The 21,492-nt window shown below is 41.2% G+C and overlaps 1 protein-coding gene across 2 annotated transcripts; it reads right to left on the reverse strand.

Annotated features, from left to right (window-relative positions):
• Positions 1–782: 782 nt before the first annotated feature.
• Positions 783–18,483, reverse strand: GPR180 (G protein-coupled receptor 180). Of its 2 annotated transcripts, none has more exons than XM_063126062.1 (9): positions 18,339–18,483; positions 16,446–16,604; positions 13,123–13,323; positions 9,751–9,931; positions 8,597–8,646; positions 5,930–6,087; positions 4,622–4,813; positions 4,425–4,502; positions 783–1,439 (listed from the first exon to the last, which is right to left on the reverse strand). In XM_063126062.1, the coding sequence occupies exons 1-9, from the start codon at positions 18,481–18,483 to the stop codon at positions 1,281–1,283; spliced, it is 1,323 nt and encodes a 440-aa protein (XP_062982132.1). In that variant the 3' UTR covers positions 783–1,280. The 2 variants fall into 2 exon arrangements, with proteins under 2 accessions (XP_062982132.1, XP_062982133.1); XM_063126063.1 differs by having other exon boundaries at positions 16,446–16,579; positions 18,339–18,388.
• Positions 18,484–21,492: the final 3,009 nt, after the last annotated feature.

The raw sequence follows: 21,492 nt of genomic DNA on the forward strand, positions 1-21,492 counted from the left end.
GAGCAAATAAGCATGAATCAATCAGCTTTCATGCCTGCTTCTGATGATGGTACAAACACAGCAGAAGCACAATATTGGGTCTGTAACAGAGCAAACGTGAACAAACTGAAGTATATCGTAAAACTAAAACCATCTTCACATTTCCTCTAAGGCAACTATAATTTAAAAAAGTATATGTGAAAGCACTGAAATAAATAAAAGCCAGTTACTTCAGAGGGATATTTATTTATATACCAATTTCTTCCTCCGTATGATTTCAATCCTGGACAATAAATAGGCACTTGAATACAAGCATTTGTTTACAATGGCAGTCTGAATGCTAGTCATCATTTAAAAGTGTGGTTCTACTACAATGGGAGATGGCAACTACTTAGAACCCAATGCCAACATGGATTATAACAAATCCAGTGAGTATTTTGTTTTTCAATTATTCAGAGAAAATTTAATCCTGATTAAGTATCCTTGGGCAGGAATTCATGGGTAGTTGATGACTGAAACTAACAATTATTTGAAATGCTTCTGTTAATTTAATCTGTGAATATGGCTTAATTATGATTGAATCCTCAATGTTAGAGTAATGAATATCAGGATTAAAATTCTAGTACTCACACATTCCATTTCACCCCCTTGGTTTAGGAGACACAAAACTGTGGTTTTTATAATTTTAATATTGCTGTGTTTGGGTTTTAAACTCTGCAGTTATGCTCTTGTAACACTTGCCACAAATATAGAATGTAAAAAGAAACTGGCGATCAAGCTAAAATTTAAACTCCATCCAAAAATCAAGGCAAGAAAGTGCTCTTTTATTTAAAAACAACAACAAATAAATGAGAACTACAGTTTACTGTAAACATTTTACACTGGTTTTCTTGGATCTATTACAGTTTTCAAGCCCTTTTAACTTTATGCACAAACATTTTGTTTCAAATTTTAAACCATTATTTTAACTGCAGACCTGTTCAATGCAATCAGTTTAAGCTTCTTGTTATTGAAATGTGGCTCTCGCTCTAATATCAAATGAGGCAGTGTTGGAGTGAAAGTACTGTGGGTCAGAATTTGCTTTGTCTTTGTCCCAAATAGTACAATCATATTTGCTTGTCACTATTTTAAATCCAATTCACCTCATTTCTATACTTGTTGTGGTCCAGTGACAGTGAAATGCTGCATTTTAATTATTTAGCTCTTTCAGGAAAACCTCTGTAGATTTACTTCTGAAAATAGCTGCACAGTTTCCAAGTCTTTATTATTGCACCTTTATCAATGAATCTCCCAAACACATCTCAAAAATGATGCCGACTTTTATGGCCAGATGCTACGGTTAGTGGCAATGTAACCGAGGAGAAGGAGGACACTTCCCAATAAAGACTGTGGGAAACAAAGAGTCGATACAGAAGGACCATGGAGAACAACTGGCAGAGGATGACGCCTATGGTAATAATCTAAAAGACACAAATAAGGAAAGAAAGAGAAAAAAGGTGCTTTATATAAAGAACAAAATTTTAATGTAGCATATATGAAAAAATTACAGGACATAGTCAGGAATGAAAGTTTAGAAGTTCGCCATGGATTACCAGGTCTCTTAACCCACAGCTTCAGTGCTCCATGTAGTTTAAAAGGTATTTTTATCACATAGTACCCCACAGAAAAGACACAATGGTTTAGATACCAACTAGTCATGTTTTAGCCAATTATCCCTGTAACAAACCCCTACTTCTGATGTAGCTCAACAGTGCCCCCTAGAGCATCTTGAAAATTGGCACCAAGCCAGGACACCTGAACTGGATAAATCTTGCTTTTTGTTCTGGAATACGCATCTAAAACTTAAGCTCTTCCACACAATAGTTTGTCCAGTTAAAGCTGGTTTATAATTCAAGAAAGACCGAGGGGACAGGAGCAGGCAGAAGTAACATCGGGGCCTGCTCCTGCTGGACTCTTCCCCCACCCCCACAGGGCAAACTGCCATCTTGGCCCTGTGGGGAAGAAGAAAGACCGAGGGGACAGGAGCAGGCAGAAGTAACATCGGGGCCTGCTCCTCTTGGACTCTTCCCCCACCCCCACAGGGCAAACTGCCATCTTGGCCCTGTGGGGAAGAAGAAAGACCGAGGGGACAGGAGCAGGCAGAAGTAACATCGGGGCCTGCTCCTGCTGGACTCTTCCCCCACCCCCACAGGGCAAACTGCCATCTTGGCCCTGTGAGGAAGAAGAAAGACCGAGGGGACAGGAGCAGGCAGAAGTAACATCAGGGCCTGCTCCTCTTGGACTCTCTCTCTCTCTCTCTCTTTCTTTCTCTCTCCTCCCTCCCTCCCTCCTGGACTCCTTTTCCTTGTGTGTCATGTCTTTATTAGACTGTAAGCTTGAGGGCAGGGACTGTCTTTTTTGCTAAGTGTAAGCCGCTCCGAGAGCCTTTTTTGGCTGAGGAGCGGGGTATAAGTATGATAAATAAAATAAATAATAATAAATAAGTGTACAATTGCTATGAAGAGAAGTCCAGCCACCAAATAATGTTCTGATTTACTGGCTATCACTAATGTAAAAAAGAAGAAGAGAGTATCACACCATTGGATGAAGTAAGAATTTGATAACTCTGATTCCTAATACCACCTAACCGTAGGTCATGAAATTCTCTCTCTGATCACCCACTCTGCAATGAACTCTGCACTTGCTCTGTAAGTGAAGACACTACTCAAATAAGTAACATTTAACACACCAAGTTAGACTGAACTCTTATGAAATTTATTTGTAATTCTCTGTGTGTGATTGTTGACTTCCCTTGGGGTTTTTTGGCCCCTTTTTTACTCCCTTCCCCAATAACAAATAAATTCCTGTTTTGTATGTGGACATTTGGCTGTGTTTTATGAAGGAATTTCCATTTATAAACTTCCTAAATAAAGAAATGCATGGCTGCAGAACTACCGCTTGTATTCATAGGATTTTCACAAGGTTTCTGTTATATTTTGTGTTTCTGGGCTTTGGGCAAGAAAATCCAAAGTGTTCTTTTATTTTTCCCCCTAAAGTTGGGCTGAAGGGAGGGGTCCTTGGCATAAGAGCTTGGAACTCTCCAGCTGGACAAACTAGGCTATACCAGGAGGATCATCCTGACTGAGGACAACCTATCAGTAATACATTTTAGGGGGAACCCTTGAAAAAACAGGGGGGATCTACCAGTAGGGAAAGTCATTCCCCTTTCCATATCCATAACAGTTCCATTGATTTCAATGGGGATAAAGTATGACTAAGTCTGGTTCCAGCCCAATGGCTTCAGAAATTTACTTTAGAAAGTTGGATTTCCTAATCTTGCTTTGGTCACCTTCATTCTAGAGACTGTTAGCATTATGCTTTTAACTCTACGAGGGTGCATCGCTTCTGCAATTGTAAGAACTCTCAGAGGGATATTTATATTCATTTGTTGAGGCAACAACATCAAGACAGAGTTTTGTAGCACCTTAAAAGACAAGGCTGGGTTTGGATGACACAGTAGTCAACAGTTGATTAAACTGTCCACTGTTGACTATAGGGTTATCTGTGGGGCAAAACGGTGTGCAGAGTTGATTATATACACAACCATTGATAACTGTGCCATCTGTCGGGCTCCGTGCATGATTTTCTCTGCCTAGAGTCGAGAGGCAAGAGTGGCAGAAACACCTACTGCTCTTGCCCAGCAGGGCTCTATAGGCAGAGGAAACAATCCCGTCCTGTGAAATGCTTGGAGAGCCGCTGATCATGCTGTCCCTTGGCGGGGTGCTGCAATCCATGGTTCCCCATGTGTTTCCCAGGACAGGAACATGCTGTCCCTGAGTGGGGCACCGCCAATTGTGCCACACCGCATGTTCCCAGGGACGTACACGTCCCTTTCCCCTGCCCCCTCCACAGAGAGAAAGTACTGGCAATGGGGGATACTTGGAAGGATGGCAGAGGTTTATATCTGTGCCTGCTGGGTGGGTGGAGCTCCAAGTGCCTTTGGGAAATGGTGTCCAACAGTCCTCTTCATCCAGTTTTTCATTTATACACACACACGAGATGGATATAGATACATGCATGCACACAGTCCTAGCATGACTCCTACAAACTGCAGATCCGAATAGCCTCCTCCTAAGTGTTAATTCAAATACTGCGTCGGCTTTGGGAATGGTGCTTTTCCACCAAGCCTTTCCTGGGGGAAAAAGCCAGGTATAGCGGAGTATGCACTGTTAGCCACCACTTCTTAAAGGTACATGGATAGCAGCACCCAATGTTCCTGCCCCACCCAATCTCTTCTAAGTGAGATGGGAGCATGCAGTGGAAGTCATGGACCACATCATAGCCTGAAGGGTGTGTTTGTAAAAATGCTTTAAATAAGGAAACAAACCAATACTACATGTGTAGAAATCCTTCTGTAAATGAGACTCAATTCTGAGGAGCATTTTTATTAAGTTGCATATGCCTACCTTCTCTTGCTGGTAATCTCTAAACATTAGAGATATAAATACAAGACATGGATGACACAAAAACCAAAGTATACAGCCCTGAAAGAAAGAAAAAACACACACACTGGCCATTAGTTATTCCCAACCGTCACACACCAAAGGTTAATCTGACTATTAGAGAGATTTTATTTACAGATTTCTATTTTTATTGCACCTACCTTTGTGAAGGTGATATAGAATTCTCTTTTCAGTGTACTTCTCTCAATTCGGATGATCTGGTAAAGTCCACAACCTAGTGACAGAGCGAGGCAAATTCTCAAACCAATGAGAAGTCCACCTGCTAAACTTTGGTGTGAGTGGTAGCTGTGGTGATTAGTATCTTCAAACTGCTCCCAAATTAGTAAAATACTCTGCAAAAGAAAAAGCAACACATTTAGAACAAAGGTGATGCCCTGATGGAACACAGAAATCTAATGGGCCCACAAGGTTAGCGTAGAAAAAGAGGCAAGAAAGCGAGTTCATGGCTAAGGAGAGATTTAAGCCAGTGATTTCCCATTTCAGACTTGTAGCTACTACACTGTACAAGCGTAGCGAAAGGGAAGAATCTTACTGATGGATTACTATGAAAAAAAACCTAGCCATCAAGAAGAATTTTCAAAATGTACATCAGGTTATTCAGGACTAGTACTTCTTCAGGAGATAGATATTACACTTAATCCTCGGTCAGCCTGCAATAGGCCTTCTGAAGGTTTCTTCAGTCATCTGGTTGACTGGTTGAGCTTTTATATTGTATTTTATATTATGGTTTTATACTTTGAATAATCAGGATGATCAGGGGTCTGGAAACAAAGCCCTATGAAGAGAAACTGAAAGAACTGGGCATGTTTAGCCTGGAGAAGAGAAGATTGAGGGGAGATATGATAGCACTCTTCAAATACTTAAAAGGTTGTCACACAGAGGAGGGCTAGGATCTCTTCTCGATCCTCCCAGAGTGCAGGACATGGAATAATGGGCTCAAGTTAAAGGAAGCCAGATGCCAGCTGGACATCACGAAAAATTTCCTCACTGTTACAGCAGTACGACAATGGAATCAGTTACCTAGGGAGGTTGTGGGCTCTCCCATGCTAGAATCATTCAAGAGGCAGCTGGACAACCATCTGTCAGGGATGCTTTAGGGTGGATTCCTGCATTGAGCAGGGGTTTGGACTCGATGGTCTTGTAGGCCCCTTCCAACTCTGCTATTGTATGATTCTATGAATGGTTTTAATTTTTGTGAACTGCCCAGAGCTCTGGCTATTGGGCGGTATAGAAATCTAATAAATAAATAAATCTATAGCACTGCCGTCAATTGCAAAAACTGCCGTCTTTCAACTTGCATCGCTTTAAAAATATTCTCAAAGGAGCATCAGGATAGGACGGCTCTTCTCTTCAGGTAAGATCATCATGGGCATGATTTGATATGAACATTTCTTAATTACCCAGTAAACACTTCTTCAGTGAACACAACATGCAATGCAAGAACAGACCTGTGTCACAACAACAATTAAAGCAATAGAAGTGGATGTTGGAGTAGAATCCCACTGGAGAGGTTTGCTCTGAGATTTCTTCATTCTGCCTATCGTCCATCCCATACACAAACTCAGCAGCAGGTACAGCATCTGCATCTGGGAGATTATGTCGCACACTAAGGAGAAGGAGAAGAATGTGAACATAATTAAATCATACTAATTACAGCATTAAGAATAACTGATATATAGAATGGCCTTGTGTAGGGCTTTAACTGTGCAAAGTCTATGCAAGTGAAGTCGGTATCATTGTTGTAAATCCTTCAATATAACAAGCTGGAGGATCTAACCAAGGTAAATAGGAAGCTAAATGAACACTTAGGGTGCATCCTGACCAGCACATGTACCATATTCAAATTTAACATCAGCTTTGTCCCTTTGGGGCCCAAAACTGGACAAATGGCTTCTCCCCCCACCCCACCCCAGTTGCAGGTCAATATTTAGAGCCTTTGCTGTAAAGAGGATCCTTTGCGGAGGAATATCACTTTCATCATCCAAAGCTTAATTGGTGCTGTCATTTTACCTACCAAATGGAAGGGAACAGGGCTATCCTTGTTGATGGGGAATAGCAACAGACTGAAGCAGCACACAAAGAAGTCAAAAACAGGAAAGCCGTTTTTGAAACGAGGAGGAACAAAATGGTTCAGGTAGGCAGGGGAGGGTCATTATTTCATCCTCCCCACCCCTTTTGCTTTCTCTTAGAAGTTATACACTCCATCTATCCAGTGCTGTTGTGTACATTTCCAATTTTTTTTTTAAAAGGCTGTACACTACGCAAGACCTTTCCTCCAATGTCAGAGGTATATCCAATATTTGTTCACAACACTAGTATATAAAAGAACCCATCTTGGTCTATAAGAAAAAAACGTTTCCAGGTTTAGTTTTTGCTAAAAGAAACACAGTGAAAGAGTGTATGAGTCTAAATGAACTTATGTCCATAACAATTGGGGAAAGCTTATTCCTCTTTTGTGAAGAACAAGTGTTTCTGGAGATGAAAGTGGAAGTGAGGCACTGAACAGTGACAGATCACAGAATGGGATCCAACCTGTGCCACTTCCTTGCATGAATATTTGCTCAAGAAACTGTCTGCCATGGGCAGAAAATAGATCAGGATTACTGGTAGACTTGCAGTATCAAACAAATGAGAAGGGAAGGCACCAAAACACTGTGCAGACGAGGAGAGGGAACCCTCCAAGTACTTAAACACAAAAGCACTGCATGTTGGAAGATCGTGATGACTTTTATTCCAAGCATGTCACATTTTGCAATGCATCAGCAAGTGTTTCTTACTTCCGATGGTTTAACAAAAGCAACAAAAAGGGTTCCCCCCCTTTCTAAATTAGCAAGATCAGTTCTTGTTTGGGATTGTCGGAAAAATCTGCAAAAGAATCAAATGACTTCAGATTTCTATGAATTTCACCCATAGATGCCACAGCAGACTGGCTTCACCTGGTTCGCAAGGATTCTGCAGACTTTTGGACCATTTTTTTTTTTTTTTTACTTTCTGGAATTTTACGTAAATTTAGTGAGCAAAAAATACATTAAAAAAACCTGACCAAAAACATGCGGTTCCCCCATATATTAGTGTGAAAATGTGCACGGGGGTGGGGATTTGCAGATCTGTGGAAGCACATACAAATGCAAGTTAGGGAAATTGAAAAACAACAATTCTGTCAATGAGAGGATGATGGAACGAAAGGGGCCTGGCAATCCACAAAATGCAGACGGAACAGATTTTACAAAATCCATACATCCCTCGTTCTTGAGCTAAGCATGTGCTCCAAGGCCCCACGGTCCTTAATTCTAAGAATATAGAATCTCCTCTGTGCCACCATTTTGCATCCATCACTGGTAGGTAGATCTTGAGGTTCCAGTGAAAAACAAAGTGTATCTGACATAAGAACAGAAGAAGAGCCATCCTGGAATCAGACCAAAGGTCTACTTAGTGCAGCATTCTTTTCGCATGGTGGCCAACCAGATGCCCATGGGATCCCTACAAGCAGGACATGAGTACAACAAACCCCTTCTGCTCATGTGACCAACAATGGGCATACAGAAGTACACTGCACATGCTACTGAAGGTATTATATGTAGCCATCATGACTAGTAGCCATTGATAGCTTTATCCTCCATGAATTTGTCTAATCCCCCTTTAAGCCATCCACGTAGGTGGCCATGACTATATCTGGTGGCAGCAGATACTTTAGTGTAACAATGCGTTTTGTGAAGAATCCCAGGGTTTGCCCACCTCTTCCTAGAAGGAAGATGAATTTTGTTAAGTGAAGTGTTTTAATGTCATGCTGTTTGTCGTATAGGCTGCAATCCTATACTTGCTTATCTAGAAGTCCCACAGAACTCAATGGTACTTAGTTCTGAAGGATCACACTGCACTGTTAATGCCATTTTAAATAAGCATATGTGTTGGTGGAGCTACATCTGCCACAGGCAGCCATATGCAAGGCCAGGGTTCTGAGTGTGACTTAAATATTGTATTCAATAATTTAAACAGCTGGTTTTGCAACAGATTTCACCTTTCATGCTATACAAAACATATTAACAATCAGATAATGTACTTCTCCAAGCCAATGTCTATATTTATTATCAGTTTAAAGTAAGTAATCTACTTACACTCTGCAAGGCTTCCCATAAAAGGTGCTCCTACTCCATTTTTAGAGTAACTAATAAAAAATGAACAAAAAGCCCTGATGAATTAGTACACAGTTTAAACTGCTCATTGAAAAGAATGTTCATTAGTTTATGTTAGCACAACATCGTTAACACTAGCACCGCGATATCATTGAATACTGCCATGGGCAAATCTCGCTGTATTTACTTATGTAATATATAGAGGATACAGAATTATGAATTTCTTGTACAAAAACGGAACTTCATTGGAGCAGAATTTTAACTTTGTAAAAAGCAGAGTGTGCACAGCACTGTTCATAGTGGAGCACAAACTTAACAGGAGCTGTTGTAAAACAAACAAATGTCACCGAGGGGATTTTATATTCAATTTTCCCCTTCTTTCCCTTTTCCCTATGTTGTCTCCCTTTCTTTTCCCCCTCCTTTCTAATCGTAAGATTAAAAGATGAACTATTAAACTGTTTAGTTTAAGTTTGCATTGTTTGGGGGTGGGCATAGCGATGTATAAAAAGATAAAATAAAACATGAAGATAAAAAAGAAATCTGAAATGTACTTTCTAGCAATCTTGTTTGAATTTATGTATTTTTTATATATAAATAATGCGGGGACTGTGGCCCAAAAAGGGTTTGAAGACATTCATGTGTTTATTTGTCTTCCACATTGCTGTGCAAAACCGCAGTGCAACATCAGAGTACATGTAGCAAACACATTTACTCTGTAAAGTGTGGAGTTGCCCTTAGTCACAGAGAATCCGCCTCTGTACACTAGTTTAGTCATGGTAATTGTACCAGTGGGGCTGTGCATTCAAAGCCTGTTTTCTCCTATGTTGGGAGAAGCAGCACCCTGTACCTTGGAGAGAGGGTTCATGGCTCAGTGGTGGAGCACATGATTTGCAGAAAGATTTCAGGTTCAGCCACTTGCATCAAAGGAAATTGATATTAGGGCTAGGAAAGACCTCTGCTTGAGTTGTACAAGAGTCACAGTCAGTCACAGTAGACAGCACTAGGACCAATGGTGTGACTCAGTAGGGCACCTTCAGATTTATTTATTACATTTCTATACCGCTCAATAGCTGAAGCTCTCTGGGTGGTTCAGATGTGCACAGGCTGATGTTCCTTGAGCAGGATTTTAAAATTACCTGGAAAAGTGCAGATAGTTCGCAAGAGCAGAAGCAGCTTGCAACAGCAAAACAGTGGACAGCACTTTTAATACTGTGTGCATAGGTCCTCCTTTCTTAATAGTTTGCCACAATGACTGAGCATATATGCAAGCAGCGACAAAGTACGCCAAGACAAGCAGGAAGAAGAACTCATGTAGGCCTGCAAAGAGAGGAACAACTTTATTTCGTATTTATTTATTTAGGTACCCTACTGTTCAATTCAAAGAATAAATACAACAATTTCTAGAGTGATTTTCAATATAAATAAAAGCAAGGACAAATTCAACAACAACAAAATAAACAACAACAACCTGTCCAGATAAAATCCAAATTAAGAGCAGATATCTAATGGTTTCACCTAGTACTGAAAGGACAACAAACTCAGTGGCAGGTGAAACACTTTGGGGAGTGATTTTTGAAGCAGGGTGCTACTACTGAAAAAGCCCTACTTCTGGTCACTGCCCATGTTGGAAGGGTTTCCGAAATTGCTCTTAACACACAGCCAGTTCATTCTGAGGAGGTGGTTCCTAAGTTACCCAGGTCCAGATATTGTTAAAATATGAATACTTTCAAAAGAGGTACTTCCTTGGTTAGTAAAATATAGGCTGGAAATTCTCTATTATTAGAACAAGAAAGAAAAACCACTTCTTCCCCAATTGTAAGCACTGTGCAGGTATATATGCTCACATAATAAGCATAACAGCATTGACATGCTAGTATAACATGATGCTGGTATGCCTCAACCTAAACTTTAGTGTCCAGAACAATGAGGAACATTGTATCTCAAGAACATTGGAGCTAACTAATTTCAGAGAACCAATTAAGATTTGACCAAAGAATACGTTTTCTTTGAACTACGTTTTTTTTAAAAAAATATGCATCATTTCAGAAATTTCTTAAACAGAATGTCTCTATAGTGACAAGTATTTGGCTATTGTGTCAATGTAGCCATGGAATGCTTAGCATCAATGCTTAGAAGGTGATTTTGCAATTAAAACATACGTTTGCCTTGAGGATGTGGTTGTTGTGAATACTGTGCTTACCTCAATGGTTATGTTTATATAAATGCCTCTTTATCAATTGCTTTAGTACAGCGGTTCTCAAACTTCCCCCCCTCATGGACCACTTGAAAATTGCTGGGGTTTCAGCAGATCACTGAATAAACTTTTTTTTGTTTAAAAATCAAAGCATATACATAACTCATATTTTAATAACCATATTCTTGTCTTTCTAATGTGATGATACACCTATTTTTCTGACCACACACCTTTGAATCTATTTTCTGTCCTAACAGATGGTGGGTCTCAAAGCCTGATGACCTTCAAAACTGGATATAGTGTTTGTCAGCTTCAGCCTTAGCTCAGGTCCAGATTTCATCCTGCTTCTAGGTTATATCCAATGTTGGTCTAACCTAAAGTCACATTCATTTCAATGAATCTACTTTAAATAGGCCTAACATTGGATACAACCCTCTGTATTTGGACTTGAGGGCAGCAAATGGTGAAAATCCTATCTTGTGCAGGTATATGCCCTGGTCCAAATGGCCTCAACCTCTGTTTTTGGAAAAATAAATCGAGTGCAGAACCAAGTACAGATATTCTCCACTGTCCTGCAATCTACTCATGCACCACCACTGGTCCCATGGACCACACTCAGAAAATATACCGATTGACTGAAATGTCAAACATACACAAGTACAATAAATAGCAGAATAGTATAAATGTGAGTCCTAGGATATTTGTAATAGTTTTGAACTCTTATCAGTGGTTCCAGAACTTGTTAACACACCTTTGAATTTCTTTTCTGTGCTAACGGACGGTGGATCTCAAAGCCTAATGACCTTCCTAAAGAGGTGCAGACAGATGCTAAAGAAAGAACAGCATTCCTCCTGATGCCTCCCACTATGTGTTTGCGTTTGGACAAGGAGACAGAGTGCAATATCTATCCCAAGAAGAGCAACATAAAGTAACGTGCCTGACCCCCCATAAAACAGCATCAAAGCCAAGATTCATTGGCAAACCATACCCGCTTCTTTAGGTTGCAATTCTGAGTATCCTGTAGACAATGGTACTTACTTCTGAATAAACATGCATTAGATTGCACTATAAGAGTCTTTCCCATATGCTCTTATGCCTGTTTTTCCTCATGATACAAACAAGGGATGTTTGCAACTCTTCTTGGCAATCACAGTATTTGAAAAAAGCTCCCAGGTGTGAGTATTCTGGCAGGCACATTTGTTTTTCTGTTGAAATTATTATGATGGACATGCTACAAACATCTATTTTCCACATTGCGTGAAAGGGCTCCCACTTTTGTCTAAGACTCGTGGGAACTTGAGCCCTTGTCTTATGAAGATTTTACTATGACAGAATGTGAGAGGCCCTGCAACTGATACATGTGATATGTCTATCTAACCACTAGATGTCACTGCTGCAATACCTAATGCAGGATACAATTTTCGGTTTTGAAGAAGCTACGTTCATGTTCTATGCATATTAGCCAATGCTGTTTCATTGGAAGGTGAATTTTGTTCTTGTGTTTCACCATCTAGGTATTTCCTTTTTATATCTATATCTATAAATAATTGTCTAGAATTTGTTACTATTGATTGTAATCATTTACACGTTTAGTTCTTAATTCATTCAATAAAGCCAGACTAGTCAAAACAGTTTTCTTTAAAGTTGTATTAGCAAGTGAAACAAGGGTGCCATAATATTATCAACTGATGTTAACTGTCCAATTACAAAACTGAATCGGTTAGAATTATTGAGTAACTTTGACCATGGCTAGACCAGGCCTATATCCTGGGATTGTCCCAGGATCATCCCTGTGCATCCAAATGACACACAGGGGATCCTGAGAGCAGGCAGGGACGACTCCTCCATTTGCCTGGGATAATCCTTAGGTCTAGCTAAGGCCTAAGTCTAAGGCACCATAACTGAAACAAATTACGTTAGTTCTGAATAATGCTAACTGCATATATAAATGGAAATTTATTTCTCTAAACTAATCAGTGGTAAAATGAAACAGATATTTCAGATAATTGTTGATAATTTTAAAAGTGTGTGTGTGTGTGTGTGTGTGTGTGTGTGTGTGTACACCCTGACCTATATAAAGTAATCAGACGCTCGAATATCATCATTATATAAAACTTTTACCTTTCCAAAGCAAGTCAGATTCCCCCACTCCTCCCATCAATGATGGGATATTAAAAACAATGCATTCAATTAAACGTTGCTTTCTTTCTGAAAAAAAAACCACTTTCTAAAACTGAAATACTTCGTATGTCATTACAATTGTCACTTTTACAACTTCAAACTCCCCCCCGCAATGTCAAGAAAAAGCTCTTACCCGATTCCCCTGCACTAAAGTGATCTAATGGATTCCCTTCTGCGTCTGGGTTTAGTAACATCATTTCAAATTGAATGTCCTCGGATTCAGATTTCTCATAATTCTCCACACAGGTAAACTTGTCGACATAAAACACATACCATGTGTCTGGATAGGGAACTTGGGACACCGTCAGATTTTGTTCTGTGGCGTTCATGTTCACTTCAAAAAGAAACAGACTAAAATTGGTAAATTCAAAAAGCTTTTTGTTGCAGGAAAGAAAAAGAAAGACGGTAGCAAGGAAGAAACTTTTCAGCTTTGGGAATGGCTAGGGAATGCACACGTTATTTATTTTTGCAATGTGTACATGCACAACGTGTACAGGCACTGAGCCCAACCCTATTTCCCTGGAATGCATCCATGTCAAACATACACCTTACAAAGTGTGTTTATGATGGATGCATGTTACATTTTAAGTGTGTGGGTACCCCTTGAAATCCATCTCAAGTTAAGGACTTTTATAGTGCAATCTTATACATGTCTACTCAGGAGTAAGTACCATTGCCTTCAATGGGGTTTACTTCCAGGTAAGTGGGTATAGGATTACAGCTTTAATTAATTTTGATTTCAATGGGACAGGCATAAGAGTGTGATTAACTAACCACAATCAATTGTATTTAAAAGTGCTAAATTGTGGTTGGATTGTGACCATAATGCATGGTCAAAGTCAAATGTTACCTCAATGGCATAGTTACCACCAAAATCCACTTCTAGATCTCGGTTGTAGAGCATCTGCTTTGGACGCTGAAAGTTCTAAATTCAATCTGTGGCATCTCTAAGTAAGGCTGGTAAAGACTCAGGTCTGAAAACCTGAAATGCCACTATCAGATATTTGGCCTGTTCAGACAACACGCTAAGACATGATTAGGCCGCTAACCCGTTTGCAGCAAATGGTTAGCGAGCATGTTTAAACAGTGGTTATGTAGCCACCATGGTTAAGAATGATTCCTACGACTATTATGATTCCTATGACTATTATGCTAAGCCATAATGTTTAGCTCAAAATACTTAACCACGGTGGCTTAGTTTGTCATTTGAAGAGTGTCATTATGACAATTCTGAGGTAGATGAACAATGGTCTTCTTATGCATGGTCAAGTCGCCACATGGGTATGATAAAGTCTGGACAGGCTGGTTTATGGACTATAATTTTAGAAGTCATTTGAGAAGATTCCCCCTCCCCGCTTTGTAGATGGAATTATATAATGGCTAGCATATGATATTAAAGGAATGCTTTTGGAATCTGTTTGATTCAGTTACATAATTAATTATGGATATTAATGATATATAGCCCTTCCTTAACATAATTTGCCCTTCTGAAACTTTGATCAACATACAAATTAAGGAAGATCTTGATTAGGGCTTCTTTGAAAATAACTAGAAGAGGCTCTTCAATATTTTTGTACATCAAATATTTGTGCTCACAAGTGTTATTAGGATCTAGAACCTGAATTCCTGACTTAATTTTCAATAAGTCTGTAATTGCATTTGGGGGGGGTAAGAAGATGAGGGAGCCTTTTAATACAACCAACTTGTTTCACCAAACTAGACAACATCGCATGCTTCTTCTATGGTAGCATAATTATCAACTCAAAAATGAACACTCAAGATATTCAAAGATAAACAGCTAATTGCACTATTAAGTGATGAAAAGAAATGTTTTTTTAAATCAGCTACAAGGAAAGTGGTTCAGTTTTTAATTAATTTGAAGAGAGAGAAATTTAGCAGAGACGATGAGAAGCAAATACGATCACTTCAGAAAAAGCGAATGTGCACAACACGCAGTGCCATCTGTGTCTACTCAGAAGCAAGCCCCACTGTGTGGGTTGAAGGCTGCAATCCTATATCCACTTACCCAGGAATAAACACTGTTGAATTCAATGGGGCTTAGTTGTGAGTAGACATATCTAGGATTGTACTGAAAGTGCATATAGGATTGCAACTTTATTCCTTTAAGTAAAAAAATTGGTAATTTATATACTTTGAAATTCTCAATATTTTGAGAGTGAGAGGGTGAGGCGGGGAGGGGCAATGGAGAGGCTTCTGGATCCAGTGGATCCACAGCTCTCCTCTTCCTTCACCCTCTTTTTTCCCTCGTCAATGTCCTGTGGCATTTCTCGCAGCACCTGGGAGAGGATTGGGGGCAGGGAGGAGACAGATATCCCCACTTTGATTTCCCTGTATAGCAGTGGGAATCCTCACCATCCTATAGTTCCTGGGATGCCATCCCAGGGACAATCCTTGTGAAGTTCACAGAAGGAAGGGTTCCTGTTCTCTCCCCATAGCAGTACCCCGAGACTAATCTCACCTCTTTCAGGATCTCCCAATGAAGCTTTTTTTTGGGGGGGGGGGGTGTTTCTAAATGAGCGCCGGGGGAGGGGGAACTTGCTTTTCATTAACTTTTTAAAGTCAACTTCTGTTTTTAACAAGTAGATAACAGGTAACCTGATGGACATTCATGCAAGTATTGATGCTTCCCAAAAGAAAAATGGCCATGACTAGAGTGAGCAGGCAGCAGTAGATATTTCTAGATGGGGAAAGCTGGCTAGTGTGTTTGTGTATGACTAGGGTGACCATATGAAAAGGAGGATAGTGCTCCTGTATCTTTAACAGTTGCATAGAAAAGGGAATTTCAGCAGGTGCCATTTGAATATATGGAGACCCTGGTGGAATTCCCTCTTCATCTCAACAGTTAAAGTGCAGGAGCTATATTAGAGTGACCAGATTTAAAAGAGGGAAGGGTTCCTGCAGCTTTAACTGCTGTGATGAAGAGGAAATTTCACCAGGTGCTGCATGCATATAAATGACAGCTGCTGAAATTCTCTTTTCAATACAGCTGTTAAAGATACAGGAGCCCTGTCCTCCTTTTCATATGGTCACCCTATGTATGACGCACTGCTATATCTGTTTGCACTTGTGTTGCTGTGCCTGCCTGTGAGATGAACTGCCAAATGTAGGTGTGTGTGTCTGCTGCAGCATGCTGCTGTGTGTACATTCCCCCAACTTACAGTGGAAGAAGACTGGGGCTGAAAGACTAAGGGAAAATGTGGGTGCATGGTTGTTAGCATGTGCAACATGTGAGACTTTGGAACGTATTTACCACTTGATGGCCAATAAGTTAACTTGCAATTGCCATGCTTTCGGTGGATGAGGAAACTTATAAGCACTTTCCTTAGGTGTTTTTTTTAAACAACAACAACACACACATCCTAAATCTATCGGTATACAATCAATTGATGGATTTAATGAAGTGATGAGCTCTCAGTTTCCCCCCATGAAACTCACTTATCAGCTGAGCTTTAGACAATTTTTCTTTACAGCTGTATTCCTGGTAGCTTTCCTGTAGTTTCAGCCATTCCTTAGCTTGAAACAGGTGAAACTTGGCTTCTTTTCCAACAGCTGTTGCTACGTTGTTGATTCTGACATACAGAAGAGCACAATCACCTTGATATTTAAAAAGAAGTCAAATTCTGTTACACAGATCAACACAGAAATAAAAGAGAAATATTAAGGAGAAAGCTCTTAATGCTGGCATTAGTGGCCCTTAATGCAAACTGCTGCCAAATATTCACTGTCCCACCAATATTTTTAATGATTGCACTATAAGACACCAGCATTATTTACCAACTGACATCCACACAGAACATTCAGGAGTGGGAAACTGCTCTGCAGGGGATTGCCACATGTTCTTATCTTATAGGAGTATCTATTTCAATGTAAATTCTATCTCAAATGCATGTTTCTGTTTTTATAGGGATTGGGGTATTCTTCTCAAGATTGTCTGCTCCCAGATGCAAAAATAGGCCACTATGGAACAGTAGAGTTCTAAAATTTGTGACATTTCTGCTAGGGCATCTATTTTAAAGAACGCTTTTAAAGAGACCCTTAGAGGTAAGATCCTCAAATCAAGGATCTCTCTGATATTCTTTGATCTGGAATACAGTTGCCAAACATGTTTCATCAAAAGAACACCTACTCCACCAGAAGTAAATCTCTTCAGAGAACAATTCTAGTTCTGTTCCTTACTGTAGTAATTTTCCTAGAGAAATTATCTTTCGCTTCGAACAGCCTCACATCCTCTGAACCAGGTAGGGAAGAGAATGGGGGCTAGAATCAGCCTGAATATGACCAGTTGCTCATCCCTTGGCTAATGGAATGATCAGCTGAAATGGTGTCCCCTTCCCCCAATTAGTTGGGAAGCACATTTTAAAAATACTGCTGAGTATTTTTAATATACTTTTATGTAAACCATTAGTGACAGGTAAAATTCATCCTTCTCTCTTTCTCAGCTCAGGATGCCCCATAGAAAACACTGATGTAGCCACCAATTCCCCTGTAATCAGTCACTCACATGAATGGCCTATTCGCTCAAGTACTATAATATCTGAAGCAGTATACATGGGAGATGGTAGCAACTGCTTTTGGAAGCAGGAAATTACACCTTTTAGTAATTATGAATGTAGCCACTGTGATTTTCCATACATCCCAATACAGATGTAAATTTATATACTAAAAAACAAACGGCAAATCTTTTGAAATCTAATACAGGTCTAAGATGACCGCTGCCGTGACATGCGTGTGCATTATTGAAAAACTAGGAAATAATGCACTTTCCCTGCTTCAAAACTATTGTTTCATTAATAAGCATCTTTAATAAGTGAACTTATTAAATAAAACCCATGAATTATACAACCCATCTTTACACAGAGTGAACTTATTAAATAAAACCCATTAATTAAGATTTGTTTAATTGAGTGACAGCGAAATTGCTAGATCTCTTGAGAGATCTGAGTGAGATAGGGCAGGTCTTAGAGGCACCTGGGAGAGGCAGACGATGGCATCAGAGTTAGAGCCTGATGGACGGGGCGTGCATGGGATGAATATCAACGTTTCTTAAGCCAAGCAGAAAATACCAGGGTCCCTGTATTCTGGCCCCTCACCTTGAGATTTCAGCCTTTCCCCTGAAGATTGTGTGAGTGCTCCACCGGTGAGTGCTACTTCTGAGTAAGCATGCAGAGCATGGCGTGCTTGAAGGCTGCCCTCCTCTCCATACTTACATGGGAAGAAGCCGCATTGAAACCAGAAGGCGTTACTTCCGAGTAAACACGGATAGGATTGCGCTGTGGGCAGCCCCCACCCCGGACCCTCATTCGGATCAGCCCCGGAGGAGGCTCTTACCGTGGAACTGGAACTGCGCCACCACTTGACCGGCCCGGGCTCTGGCCGCAGCGCTGGACAAGCCCCCTTGGATCGTCTTCGCCTGGGCGCAGGTCCCGCTCCACAGAGCCACCCAGGTGAGCCACACAAGCCGCTCCCGCCCCATCGCACCTCCCGAACTGCCTCGATCTCGGTCACCTCCTTCCCATCCCTACCACGTCTGCAGCTTTGCCGAGGGAGCAGGAACTGAGAGGAGCCAATGGAAACCGACGGACGCGGGGTTGATGGGAAGCCTAGCCAATAGGCGCCTCCACAGCGGAGGGTGGGCGGAGACCTACGTCGCTCTGGTCCACCTCCTCCCGAAGGCCATTTTCCCAACCGGCGTAAGGCGACGGTTGCTAGGAGAGCAACTCTCCAACCGCCTGCGTCAGTCCAGGTTGGCGAGAGGGTGGGCGGGGCGATTTGGGAGGCGGGGCTGAGGTCCACGCTGGCTGTTTCTTTTCTTTTCACACTTCCCCCTCCAGGCCACGTGTGTGAAAATGGTATTAGAAAGGCAGGATGACCACATGAGATCTACACTACTGCTTTAAAACGGTTTATAAGGATAGTGTGTCTCCTCTGAATGAATGCTTGGAGGCAGTAATGGGCCGGATGAGGAAAAACAAACTGAAGCTGAATCCAGATAAGACGGAGGTGCTCACTGTCAAAGGCCACAACCTGGGTTTGGAGGTGTGTCAATCTGTTCTGGGTGGGCTTACACTCCCCCTGAAAGACTGTGTTCGCAGCTTGGGGGTGCTTCTGGATCCGTCGCTCCAAATGACAGCCCAGATAGATGCGACTGCCAGGAGTGCCTACTGTCAGCTTTGGCTGATACGCCAGCTGCACCCCTTCCTAGAGTTGGAAGACCTAAAGACGGTAGTGCACGCACTGGTAACTTCGAGGTTCGATTTCTGCAATGCGCTCTACATGGGGCTACCTCTGTGCCTAGTCTGGAAATTTCAATTAGTCCAAAATATCGCAGCCAGGCTGGTCACTCACTGGTACACCTAGGGGTGACCACATTACACCAGTTTTAAAATCTCTTCACTGGCTGCCGATTAGTTTCCAGGCAAAGTACAAAGTGTTGGTTATTATTTTTAAAGCCCTACATGGTTTGGGTCCAGGCTACCTGCGGATCGCCTTCTCCTGTACAATCCGCCCCGCACACTCAGGTCCTCTGGGAAGAATCCACTTCAGCTAGCAAAAACTAGATTAACAACTGTTACCCAGAGGACCTTTTCTTCCGCTGCTCCCAGACTGTGGAATGGCCTGCCAAAGGAGATTTGTCAACTTGACAGTCTTTTAGAATTTAAAAAAGCAATAAAGACCGATCTATTCTGGCAGGCCTATCCAGTGAAATTTTAGAATGCTTTCAGGATGTTTTAATCATGTATGGTATGTTTTAATTAGTTTTAATGTGTATTTTATATCATGTTTTTATACTGTTTGTTTTATACTTTGAATTGTTTTAGTTTTTGTGAACCGCCCAGGGAGCTTCAGCTATTGGGCGGTATAAAAATGCAAATAATAATAATAATAATAATAATAATAATAATAATATAACAGTAGTGACAACTGTTTATATTTTGCCCAATGCTGGACTTCAAGGCGGCCTTACAAAGTTTAAAATACACATTTGGGCAGGGGGGAAACATACTTTAAAATACACAACAAAATTATAAGACATTAACATAGATGGAGGGACAGATTATTCTCCAAAGACCTGCTGGAACAAAAAAGTTTTAGCCTGCTTCTGAAAGCCGATCAAGGAGGGAGTCAGCCTAGCTTCCCTGGGAAGAGAGTTCCAGAGCAGCCACCGAGAAGGCCCTCTCCCATGTTCCCACCAAGCGCACCTGTGAAGATGGTGGGACTGAAAGAAGGGCTTCTCCAGAAGATCTCAAAGCACGGGCAGGCTCATAACTGAGAATACGTTCTTTCAAATAACCTGGACTTGAGCCATATAGGGCTTTATAGGTCATAACCAGCACTGTTGGGGCCCAGGACACACTCCATATACAGTTTTCAAACCGTTTTCAACATGTCATATCCTGCTTGGTGTAGATCTGGACAAACTGTAATTTCAGGTTCCGATTCGGGGAAAGTGGGGTCGAAGTACAGTACACAGGACTCACCGTAAAAACACCACCACCAAATAATTTTTTAAAAAGACAACAAAACAGGCACGGTGAGCACCTCCTTCTTGTGGCAGTGCTTTTAAGCGATCGTGTCAGCTATTCGGAAAAGTTTATATAACTCACAGGAGGATCATGTTTCCTTGCTGTCAGTTGGAAGAGAATTATAGCTGTTGGGGGGGGAGGTTGCTATGGAAACTAAGAAGAGGGGGGAGGGAAAAGTTAAATGCTGGCATTTAGTGCAAGGGCTTCTTCACACGAGCAAAATAAAGCATGCTTGTGGCTGACCGCTTCTGGAAGTTTGCGGGTCCTTTTGGCGACCTTGGCATCAGCCAGGATGTCTCCTGCAGCTCCCTCCGCCCACTCCCGCCTTATTCTGTAATGAAATAGATCAGCTGGAATAAAACCTAATGGTGTGAAATCAGCACTGTGTAAAGCTGGGGTTGCACTATGAACTTGCCAAGGAAGGAGTTTCCAGTGTCTGTCCCTGGTAGTTCTTTCCTCCTAATTGCCATCAGAACATAATCTTTTATTTATTGATTGATTGCATTTTTATACCGCCCAATAGCCGAAGCTCCCTGGGTGGTTCACAAAAGTTAAAACCATTCAAAGTATAAAACAAACAGTATAAAAACACGATATAAAATACAATATTAAAGCACAACCGGGATAAAACCAGCAGCAGTGCGGAAATACAAATTTAAAACAGTAAAGTTAAAATTACGTAGCAAGACTGTTAAAGTTCTGAGAAAATAAAAAAAGTCTTTACCTGTCATTGAGAAGAGTATAGTGTGGGTGCCAGGTGAATCTCCTTATGGAGCTCATTCCACAGCCGGGGTGCCACAGCAGAGAAGGCCCTGCTCCTGGTAGCCACCTGCCTCACTTCCTTTGGCAGGGGCTCATGGAGAAGGACCCTTGAGGATGGCCTTAGGGTCCGGGCAGGTACATACCAGAGGAGGCTTTCCTTCAGATAGCCTGGCTCCTTTGTAAGCAGAGGAGCGCAA

Source organism: Elgaria multicarinata, chromosome 5, assembly GCF_023053635.1.
Source record: "Elgaria multicarinata webbii isolate HBS135686 ecotype San Diego chromosome 5, rElgMul1.1.pri, whole genome shotgun sequence".
Classification (NCBI taxonomy): Eukaryota; Metazoa; Chordata; class Lepidosauria; order Squamata; family Anguidae; genus Elgaria; species Elgaria multicarinata.

Bases quoted from the DNA above. Each gene is read 5' to 3' on its own strand.
- GPR180 (XM_063126062.1), bottom strand. From the start codon at position 18,483: ATGGGGCGGGAGCGGCTTGTGTGGCTCACCTGGGTGGCTCTGTGGAGC. The intron at 16,605-18,338 runs GTAAGAGCCTCC...TTAAATATCAAG, and splicing joins GGCGCAGTTCCAGTTCCACG to GTGATTGTGCTCTTCTGTAT. The intron at 9,932-13,122 runs GTAAGAGCTTTT...CTCTCTTTGCAG, and splicing joins CTTTAGTGCAGGGGAATCGG to GCCTACATGAGTTCTTCTTC.